This window comes from Priapulus caudatus, unplaced genomic scaffold, assembly GCF_000485595.1.
Source record: "Priapulus caudatus unplaced genomic scaffold, Priapulus_caudatus-5.0.1 Scaffold39, whole genome shotgun sequence".
NCBI lineage: Eukaryota > Metazoa > Priapulida > Priapulimorpha > Priapulimorphida > Priapulidae > Priapulus > Priapulus caudatus.
This window is the reverse complement of record NW_014577100.1, coordinates 172996-184881: the sequence shown is the minus strand read 5'-3', so window position 1 is coordinate 184881 and position 11886 is coordinate 172996. Positions and strand designations below refer to the sequence as shown.

Below are 11886 nucleotides of genomic sequence, written 5' to 3'. Positions count from 1 at the left end.
CGCTGCTCACTCTTCACTCTGAAAGCAGTCACGACATATCTATGTATCATATTTGCGAAAGTATGTCGGTGTTTGTTGTTTCAATGCCAAATCAATATGTGCACTCTAAACACTGTCCAAGACGTATCACAGTAGGTGTACACTTTGTATGCTGAATGTCATGGCACATTGGATTTGAAACTCCGAGGTCATCTAAGGTCACAGTGAGGACAAAAAGCAAAATGTGAAAAAAATGACGTGCTCCTCAGGCCACGCATATGTGATAGCTCGATGTGTCACGCGGCCAGGTACATCGATGATTGTGCTCCGGTATGCGTATATTATTCCATCCGTCCCCGCAGAAGTGCGTGCATGATAGGCATTCTCTGTCAACGTTTACTGAGATTGTTAACGGTGCGTTTCATGTCTAGCGCTGATCGGCACCGTGTGTGATGTGATGTTTATTAACTAAAGCAATCTCGCGCATTCCCCTAGAGACGCAAAAAGATGCGAAAAGACCTACCATATCGTCGAAGAAATAAAGCCTATGCGATCCTGTGTGCGTGTATGTGTACATGTGCGGTTGTGGTGCTGTATGTGTGGTGTGTGTGTGTGTGGCATGTTGTGTGCGTAGAGTGTGTGTGCGCTGCGCGCGCAGTGTGATGTATTATATGCTATGTTTTACTATGTTTTTAGGCGCGCGCGTTGCGTGCGTCATACGTGTATGTCGTGCGTCGTCCGTTGCGTGATCGGGACACTAGTGCGCGCGCGTTGCGCTTCATGTTGCGTGCGGCGTGCTTTTGCATCATGGTGGTGAGCGGGCGCGTGAGCGTGTACATCTATAGTTGTAATTTGCATGCTGCAATTTAATTTAAGCTGATCTAAGGTGTGACGTGGAGGCCTCGGTCTGCTCCATACCACGGGAGGGAAATCAATTACAGCGCCCCCGCGTGCGTGCGGCTTGTGTTAAATCACTTGAATCCAGCGATGAAAACTATAGGCTTCAGTGGTGTGAGTTCGCGTGGTGTTAGTCTCTTCGTCAGGCTGTTGTAACTCGACGATCTAAGGTTTTTAGTATCTATAAGGGGCAAACAGAGAGTTCAAAACCTCGCGTATCAATACCTCCATGGCGCAACTGTGGCACCTACTGAAATCACGAGTATATACTGCATGTACAACAGACAGCTACTTCTATGGTGTAGGCTATGACATGAGATATCTGCATTGATTGTGTGCTATATCTACCTACGTACATGCGTGTTTTGGTATAGTGGCGACTTTTTATTACGTATGCTGCATGCCGGCATGCTATCTGTTCTCGTGCAACATACCTGTTAATTGTGCTTGACAGTTGTTAACTGTGTGTTTCTACATCAAAGGCAAACGGTTATTCCATCAAATCGAACACGACCTAGATGTTGAAGCGAACAAAACGGCTCTTTATGTTATTATATATATATATAGTATATATTATATATATTAATATATCATATATACTAAACTTGTATATCGTATATCGCTAATATAATTGTCTGCGGTACAGTTGCTATGAACCGTGATAGCTTTACTCTGCACGCCAGACAAATACCGTCGTCACGCCCACTTCACATGCACGCACGCTTACATATATCCCCGTATGCACGCATGCATTGACGCATGCATGCCGAAACGACACACGTGCAATCTCTCCGCACTACAAACACACACAGCGCACGCCAACGTACACACATCACACTAATCACCACACACACGCGCGCGCGCGCTCGCGCTACACAAACACACCCTACACGCACCCCCTACACACACACGCACGCACGCACGCACAAAACACACACACGCGCCACAACACACTCACACACAATCACACACACCACACCACACACACACACACCAACACACACACACCCACACCACACACCCACACACACACACACACCACACACGCACGCCCCCCCACACATACTCCCACGACAGAGACGAGCTTTAGCAAGGAGCTAAAGCTATTGTTCGCTACCGAAGTCGATATTATCCCCACTCATTAGTCACGGTCTGGACAGTGCCTTCACATTAATGCTGCCTCACAGCTCCAACTCATCACTTTCTTCTCCAATATACACAACTTCTGCTTAGAAAGGTGACTCATTTTCACTAACTTCCTACATTCTACATCGGTGCGCAATTTAATCTGTCACGCTTTCTCCTAAATTCGATTTGGCCAAAATGGCAAGATTTTTTCGTTTGATAAACCCACCTAAAATTCCTCACAACCCTCCTAATACAATAACTCAACAACTCCCTTCACATAAGCTAAAATAGTTTGTCCAAAAACTTACATTATCCACCACGCCAACACGCTTCGCAGCATCAGACGCCAAAACATCATTACGAGACGCCACACGGGAGCGCGCACGCCACACCGTGCACGTACACACACGTCGCAACACACACGCCCGCCTCGAACACTCACACAACACCACACACACACGCACACTCGCGCACCACTACACACAACACACACACACAACACAAACACACACACACCCCGCAGCGGCCGCGCACCAACACACACACCACACACTACGCACATGCACAGCACATCTGCCGCACCACACACACACACACGCACACGCACACGCAACATTCACCACAAGACACACACATTACACACACACACACTACACACCACACTAACATCACACACACACACACACTACATACACACCACACACCGCGCCGTTTACCCGTCCGTGTTTAGAGGTGGCGCGGCGGCGGAAGACGCTTCGCGCGAGTTTGGGCATTACCTTTCGATCTTGTTGGTTGCCGTTGCGACCCGTAGCTCTCATTTCATAACAGTCATCTTCATGGCTCCGGCTGTCACAAGCGACCACAGCCTTATCACACACACACAACACTGTTACTGGCTATGTTTAGTAATAGATAGTCACGCTACTTCGCTCCGTTCTCATTCACAATTGTTCAAACTGTATATAAGTAAACATCAATAGCTGTACCAACTATATCATTATCACTACAATATACTATCTACTCATCACTTAATATCACATCATCTTCTTAACCTAAACTCTTTAACTCTCTCAACTACATTCACATTCCTATATACATATATCGACCATTGTGATGTATCTACATGTCCATTACCTGTTACAATATACGCACTAATTTTATCATAGACGTTTATTGGTTCACCGAGCCAACTGGCCGAGCTCCTCTGATGCAATACTCAATTCTCCTTGTGACAAGCGTATAGATTTACTATTCTCAATCGTTTCAGATCAATCTCAGATCATCTTTTTTTTTTAGTTTAAACCGAATATTAATTAAATTTAATGAATCTAATAATTTAATAATACATATCTATTTTAATAAACTCATAAGATTATATCAAATAAACAGATTCAAACTAATATAATTCAATCAAAATATATCTCATCTTTTCTAATTATATCTTATAATAATATATTTCAATATATTAAAATTTTTATAATTATTTTATTATATTATATTTTATATTCTAGTTATATATATATATATTTATTTATTATTAATTACTTTTTATTCCATAATTTTATTAAAATTCTATTTTTTAATATTATAGTATTTATACTGATGTTGATAATTATTCATTCATATATAAGCGTTAGCCTCGATTGCATGCGCTTTCACTAACCCACTTCTTCACATGAGTGGTGTACTCGTTGAATAACGCCGGCATATTCGGCATGCAGTCCGTTCTAGAAGTGGTGTAGATATGTTTTTACTTAGGCATCTAATTTTTGATAATTATATTTTAAATTTTAATTAGGTTACTGTTAGGGTTCAGGTTAGGGTTTAGGTAGGTTTTTAGCTGCGGTTACACTTTTAGTCCGTTTTTTGATTCTAGTAAATATATCGTTTAAAATATCATGTTAAAAATTAGAAGTGTCTAGTAAAACATATCCTACCCACCCTTTCAGGTCCGGCTTACATTACATACGACCAGCCAAATCCATTATTGGCCAATCAGATTCAGGAAATGCTGCGACCATTTATATAAATCTACCAAATTATGTAATCTTATTATTCGAAGTCAGACAACCTTCCACCGTTTTATATTTCTCTACCAAAAAGAGTTCAGAAATTTATATGCTCTCCATTGGGCGCACGTTTTATCTAATGATTTAGTCTACTTGACCAGTTAATCTTATCATAATGCACTCTACATTAATCCTAAGCAGCTTATGTACTGTTATAATCGTTAAATTATACCATTATTATTATTTTTAATTATATTATTTTTAGACTCTCTTAAATTAATAGTTTCTATATATCTCGCTCATCTCTCTCATTCATTTCTTGTTCTATTCTGTTCTTTTTTTTAATCTTTTCTTTCCTTATCTTCGTTCATTCTTCTTCGTTTTCTTTATCATGTTATTCTTGTTCTTGGTCTTCTTGTTATTGTTCTTGTTTATATTATTATTATTCTTTTCCCTCTTTTTCTTCTTTTTTTTCTATTTCCCTTTCTCCTCGTCTTTTCCTCTTCGGTGTCCTTCCTTTTTGTTTTATTCTGCTTCATCATCTTCTTCTGTTCTTCTTCGTCTAACATCGTCTTCCTTTCCATCACCTTCTATGAGCATATCGCTACCTATATGCAGATACCTTCATCCACGCAGTAGGGCACCCTTATTCACACCATTTTCTTTTTTTGCCGTGTCACACTTGAATAGCCTGACTATGTTCAGTAATATCCATAACAAACTTTGTAGCTATCCGCGTAGATTACAGTGAGATTGGGGAAACAGTACCTGCTTAAACACACACACACACACACACACACACACACACACACACACACACACACACACACATCACACAACACACATCACACACACACACACGCACCAACTCGAACACTACACTCACCACACGCACGCACTGCAGACGCACGCACGCCACACGCAACACAGCCAACACACACACCGCACACAACACACATCACACACACACACACACACACACACACACACACACACACACATACACACAGTAGTACTGTCTCTAAGTGCTATTAGCTTTCCTTAGATGCAAGGCCGACGAATTACACTGCAGTAGAGGCCATGGTAAGTAGAATCGAGCTGTGCAGCCGTACAGCATCCCTAGAGTGAGTCGGGCGCGAACGTTCGTTAGTAAAGCGAGTATTATTCACAGACGAAGCGCAGATTTCTTATATATCTTCACCGACATTTTGCTGCTCGGAGGTGATACTCCACGCGAGATAAACGGGTTTATGGATTCGCCTCGGCGTTAAGAATGTATTTTTTCATATATATATTTATTATATATTATTATATTTTTCCCGCCGAAATTTATGCGCGGATATGTATACTAGACCGACGCGAAACACGCGAAAAGTTTATTTCGCAGTTTTTACATTGTGCCCCGCGTGCGCCAGTGCGCCACCTACCTACTGCGCCAATGACGTCAAGCGACGTTCCCTCGCCTTCGATTTGCTCGAATAAATGCTTTCCTGGCTACAGCTAAACATCGTATATCTAACACACGACAACTGTACAATGCTTGAATCATGCAGGCGTCATTGACTCTTCCGTCACACCTCTCTCTCTCTCGCGCGCGCGCACGCACCATCGCACACGCCATTTCGCGCTAGAGCAAGAAAAAAACGCAAAAACGTCTCAACAGGCGAGCTTCAACATTCATCTTATCAAAAATCGGGGAGCGTAGTGGCTTGCCGACGACGACGACGCCGACGACGGCAAAAGGCACTTACGGCGGCAGTCAGAAATGCCAATGCGAAACAAAACAAAAGTCACAGCGACACTTTGAATTTTCTAAAACTGGGGGCGTGGCGATTTCACAAAACCTGGTCGGCCGCGCTGCCCGCTCATTAGACTGGTTCCTGGTAGTTTTAAAGGCAGGAAAGTACGGGGAAGCAGTCTAGCAGCCCTGCCTGTTGTAATAGAACGTGCTCTGATTGGCAGATGTAAAGGTCAAAGGGCAGGTTTAGGTAAAGGTAGGGGATTCGGAGCAATCCATGGATCTGGAGGTTCATAACCTCTTTTACCCTTGCGTTTGAGGACGTCAGCTCTATATATGATTATACAAGGCTTCATTACACAGCTTTAAGTGGAAGATATAGACATCTAGTACCTGCGCGAAACGGTGTTTCGAAAAAAACTGCAATTGTTGCATTAATCGTTGCTTGCTCTCTCGTTGAATAGTTGCTTCCATTTTTCGGGGATTAGTGCCTGCTTTCCACAATGTACGATGGGAATGTACAAGGTGCCGAGAAATTACGGCAACGTACGACCGAGCCAAAATTCTATAGTGACTTCGTTTGACAGTCACACTCGCAAAGTGCGGTCGATCCAATTCTGCAATGAGTTCGTTTGAAAGTGATACTCACAAAATGACGGTGTTGCTTGTAAAAACATTTTCACAAATTTGATGATCGCATGTCTTCACGGTCTAATGGAGAATGATACGAGCGCAGGGTGAAGGTGAATCGAAGCGACCTACGATGTTGATGAAGTAAATTACCTGTCCCTTGTCTAAGGCACCTTGCGCCATGATGAATAAACATGGTGTGTAGGACCCGTGATTAAACAATAGTCTATATAAATAATGTCATAATGTATAATAATGTAACGTTTAATACAATAGCCTCGTGCCCGATATTTTTGCCGCCCGAAGCAGTCAGTTAATTCCCGTGAGAGATGATTTCCTTCGAGCGCGACCGATTCAAAGTAGTTCGGGCCCTGAAAACCTGCGGAGGATTACCGAGTTTAGCCGAATATACGGAATCTGCCGACCATTTAAAGAAGCGAATGTGTGCGGCCTTCAGAAAGGCCAAGGTCAATAAAAATCAATGTTGGTTTAGATAACTAGTATAAGGTCAACTAGTGTTAGAGCCTTGAGTTTCTGTTCGGTCCACGGCGATTGTGTAGTACTAGGTATTTCGATACTGTCAATAAATCGTCATGGAACCACGTCAAATTGGCCTTGACACTGTCCTTACTCTAACCTTGACACGGTCGTCAACTTAAGATTGACACATTTCCTCACGTCATATTATACTGACATTGACATAGTCGTCACGTTGATCTTGACATAGTAATCGTGACGCCGACGTCACAGTAACCGCGACAGTGACGTCACAGCGACATTGACACCGACGTCACGACGACATTGACGCTGACGTCACACACTCACCTTGACGCTGTCTCGCATCGATTCGAGTTCGATATCCACGTTTTTCTCGACGAGGTCACGTGACCGCTGCTGCAGCTCCCTCCGGCGGTCGAGTGTCGTGCGGTCCGTCTTGAAGGCCAGCGATAGGCTGCCAAACTTACTCTGAAAACGAAAACCATGCAAGCAGCGTTTTTAGCGACTTTACGTGCGAGTCAGATAAACCTACCGAAGACCTGAACGAATCCAAATTGGCTAGCACATCGCTAATGAGCACATCGCACATCACAACGTATAGTTCAGTGCCGTCGAACGATAATGTTAAAATACACGTGTGTTGTGTGTGTGTGGGGGGGGGAGGTAGAGACAATTGATATCAAAAACGTATTAAGTATTAAGTATCAAGTACATACGTTATACGCTCTCGTTGATATACGGCCCCGTAGAGATGGCCAAGGTTTATCTTCCCGTGAAAACGCAGACGGTGAAATGCGACGCTGGAAATTATTTGCGATCTCTGAAATCAACGTGCGCTAGCAGGCAGAGTGGGTGAGTGAGTAGTATGAGCTGTAGGGCAGCGCTTCTCAACCGGTGGGCCGCGGCCCACTGGTGGGCCGCGAAGCTCTCTCTGGTGGGCCGCGAACTCGGCCAGAAAAAAAATTAAAAAAAGAGAACTTTCTACGGACAGTACTCTGAAGCTTCAGCTTGCACAGAAAGACCTTCCTTCATTCTGGATACTTGCAAGTAATGAATACCCTTCACTGTCAAAGCGTGCCATCAAATTTCTGTTACCATTCACCACAACCTATCTTTGTGAGTCTGGCTTCTCCACTGTAACTGTGACAAAATCAAAAGCACGAAACAGTCTCAAAGCAGACACTCTTAATGCCACATTGCGTGTGAGCTTGTTCCCCATCCAACCACGACTTGATCTTATTATTTCCAAGAAGCAAGCTCAAGTGTCTCATTGAAGGTATACAGAATGAGTTTTAATCAGTTTTAGTAAAAATTGTTAAATTTCAATGTCATTTTTCTTGCCTCATTTATGGTGGTGGGCCGCGAAAAAATTTCAACAGTCTAAGTGGTCCACGCGTTTAAAAAGGTTGAGAAGCACTGCTGTAGGGTGTAGGGTTCTTTTCATTGTGACAATTTTTTTTCGAAAAATTGCAGAGTATTGTGGAGTTTACCATCGGATTATCATCGAGTGGTCAAATGTGTACAGCGGGTATACCTTCCAGCTAAATTCATGGAATGGAGTTTTATGGCGAGACGAGTTTTGTGTACCGCCCCTGCATTAACACCGTAAACGGTCTGTCGATACCTAAAATAGATCTCTAATATTTAAATCTTATTAGTGCTGTTAGTCGAGTTATTTCTCACAGGTAAATGGAAATGAGCGAGTGCTGGCGCAAATGTGTTTTATAGCATTATCAAACGCGCGTGCTATTTGTGCAGACATTGTGAAATGGTAGGGATGTGTTTAGCACACTGACAACATTGACTTTTGAATCCGCATAATTTTTTTAGATTAATTTGATCCGATATAATATGAATGCTGAATGTGCATAATATGCCAGGTACATCACACGTTGACTACGAAGAGCTCTTGAATGTCACATAGTAATTCAGCATTGAAGCAAAACTCGCTCGTTAACGAGTGACGTAAACTAACTCGACGAAAAACTAAATCGAAAGCTGTCTGGTCAATAGCGCTATACTTGAACTGAAATGTCGTTTTCAAGCGAAGGATGTACTTGAAATGCGTGTCGGAAGGAGACGTGCTGGAGATGAAAAGATGTGAAGTCTAATGGTGATATACTTGAACTGAAAATACGTGCGCCAGGTCGTAGTGACATGACGTCTTACAGAACATCTCGACATTGTGCAACAAGCTATTCACACCGACTAGCACTGACAGCAAGGATCAAACTTTATACTCTCAATAAAATATTTCTTTTCTCTCTCTTTCTCCCATTATCTTCCCCTGCTTTCTCTTCCTATCTATCTCTCTCCCTCGCTCCTTTTTCCTCTCTTTCTATCTGACGCGCTCTCTCCATCTTTCTCTCCATCTCTCTATCTCCCTCTCTGTTTCTCTCTCACTCCGCCAACCTCTCTCCTTTGTTGTATCTCTCTCTCGATCTTTCTCTCCCTGCGTATCGCTGTCTCTATCTCCATCTCGCGCCTTCTTTCCGGCTCACTCTCTACCTACCCAACCGCACTCCCCTTTTCTGTCTGCCGGCCTCTCTTTCTCTCCCCCTGTCTCTCCCTCTCTCCTGCTCGATCTATATTGGTCTCCGTCAAGTCGCCAGTCAGTTTTCCTTCAATTCTAATAACATCTTTCCGAAACATCCACGCCTCCCATGGGGCTGCTGATGTCCTAGCGACTATTCAGCACTGCACGCGGCATTAGACATGCTGAATGACAGCAGATAAACTCTGTGACCTCAAGCATGCTATGTGTGACAGTATCACGTTCTATGTGACAGTAGACGTTCTACGTGACAGTGACTATGCTGGGAGCGGGAGATAGCGTGCGGAATCTCTCGCGTTTAGTAACCTGCAATATCGCTGAGACATTAACAACGTAGCCAGCCAGCTGTAGTCTATCGTGTATTCTTCGGAAATACTAGAACCATTCCAGGTAGCCACAAACTCCTCTCTCCAAACTAATACTAAGAAGTAATAGCCATATTATTTATCCTTCGATAACCATAACGTCATGTGTGCATCACGCGCCGTTACTAGTACGTCACCAATAGACGTGCACAAAGACGTCAATAGATCATTGGCGACACCGCTCTCTGGAAAGAATGTGCGAGTCTATGGGAAGATAATATGCGAATATAGGTTGGCTAAACGTTAAAACCGACTGATTGCGATTCATTTTACATCGTGGCGATCCGAGGAATGTAAACAAACTGACATAATCGAACAATTGGTGAGTTAGCGATTCGCTTATCACGGCGCTGCAATGCCGTGCGATTCTATTCAGTAAATGTTATTTATTTGGAACGGCTTCTCATAGTTGGACGACGGCTGCACACACGAGCTTTCTTAGTTCCGCGAACATATGCCGTTGCCTAGCGACTACGATATAAAGGATGAGAGAGGGAGAGATATGTATGGCTTTAGGAAGCGTGCGATCAGTGAAATGCGCCATCATCTTATGTCTAAACTTCTCTGTGGAGGGTTTGAAGACCAACGACCGAGAGATGTGCGTTAGGAAAGGGCGATCAGGGTGATAGAGAAATATAACAATACAAGGAGGAGGTGGAGGAGGAGGAGGAGGAGCAGGGGAGAAGGCGGCGGGGAAGGAGAGGAGGAGCAAGGAAAGAAGGAAGAGGAGCAGAAATAGCAATAGTGCGATATAACTAGAACATTATTATTCTTCTTCTTCTTCTTCTTCTTCTTCTTCTTCTTCTTCTTCTTATTATTATTATTATTATTATCTCTGTATGTAAAACGTCGAGGGTGGCTGTCGCACTCTCTGATTGGTTGGAGCCTGGCTCAGGTTGACTGCTCTGAACTCTACTTCAAGGTCACATTCAGAAGTACAGGTGCACTGAAGCGTAACGAACGCTGACACCAACATTAGAACTCTGCCGTGAAACTACGTTACACCATAGATATATATGGATATGGTTACACTGAGACAACTTGGTTGCTAATGCTGAATCCACACTAATTAACAACGCTGCAGTTAGAAATGAGTAACACGGATGCTACGGTTAAACCACAGCGGTGATGCTATCTGCATCTATTGTGTTAATTACCTCCTGGCTACACTGAAGTATCACCACTCGCATTGAAAAACAAGATTGTTTACAGCAGAGATCAACACAACTAACTTATCAAAGTGAACTGCGACGAAGGAGACGGCCAGTGAACAATTAATAAAAGGGAAGAACGATAGAGTAACAAGATGTTATAGAATTTAATCAGCTTCAATCACTGAATGCCAACCATCAACAAACTGTTATGAACGTCGAGGAGCGTGGCGTAGCTAATATGTTCTGCTCGCGTAGGCAAGGACAACAGAAAATAAAATCTAAACAAGACGAAGGAAAGTTCCAAGGCTGTATGTGCCTGAAGTCACGTAACTATTTGGTTGGATGCTACGACAGTGAGGCCTTCCTGCCCCGTTCGGTAAGTCGTATTCCTTCATTACTAACCGCAGATAACAAAAGATCAAGACGAGGTTTAGGTCAAAACTTGGATTCAAGGATAGAGAACATGGGTCCCAATAAAACCAATGTCATTTACATCAATATAAATATAATATTATATCAATATAATAGGTTAGGGTTATGGTTAGGGTTAGGGTTAGGGTTAGGGTTAGGCACATTGGTTTTATTGGGACCCATGTTATCTATTCTTGGGCCAAAACTTGTACAACCGTCGCTATTATGCATTTACGACGCTGACGCTAAAAACGGAGGTTGCTTAAAACCACCGCGTAGTTATTATCATAGTTCTTATTGTTGTTGTCGTTGCTGTCGTCGTCGTCATCGTCATCGTCGTAGTTGTTGTGATGGCGGTGGTGATGGGGGTAATACCTTTGCTGTAATACCTATCTAAGAAGTAGACGCGCTTAAAGGGTTAAATATTGCTGAAACATAATTACCGTGTTGCTGGTGTGTTATTGAACGCAGATATTCTAGCCACTTACATTTCATCTTCACTGTCGGATTCCTTTTCTCGTAG

The 11886-nt window shown here is 43.1% G+C and overlaps 1 protein-coding gene across 1 annotated transcript in view; it reads right to left on the bottom strand.

Annotated features, from left to right (window-relative positions):
• Nucleotides 1-6338: 6338 nt before the first annotated feature.
• Nucleotides 6339-11886, bottom strand: part of LOC106819463 — an 81211-nt gene continuing 75663 nt past the window's right edge. The window contains exons 17-18 of the mRNA XM_014824093.1: nt 7207-7347; nt 6339-6368 (exon numbers count right to left, since the gene is read on the bottom strand). Of these exons, the coding sequence (XP_014679579.1) occupies nt 6339-6368; nt 7207-7347 (171 nt within the window). The remainder of the gene's footprint in view (nt 6369-7206; nt 7348-11886) is intronic.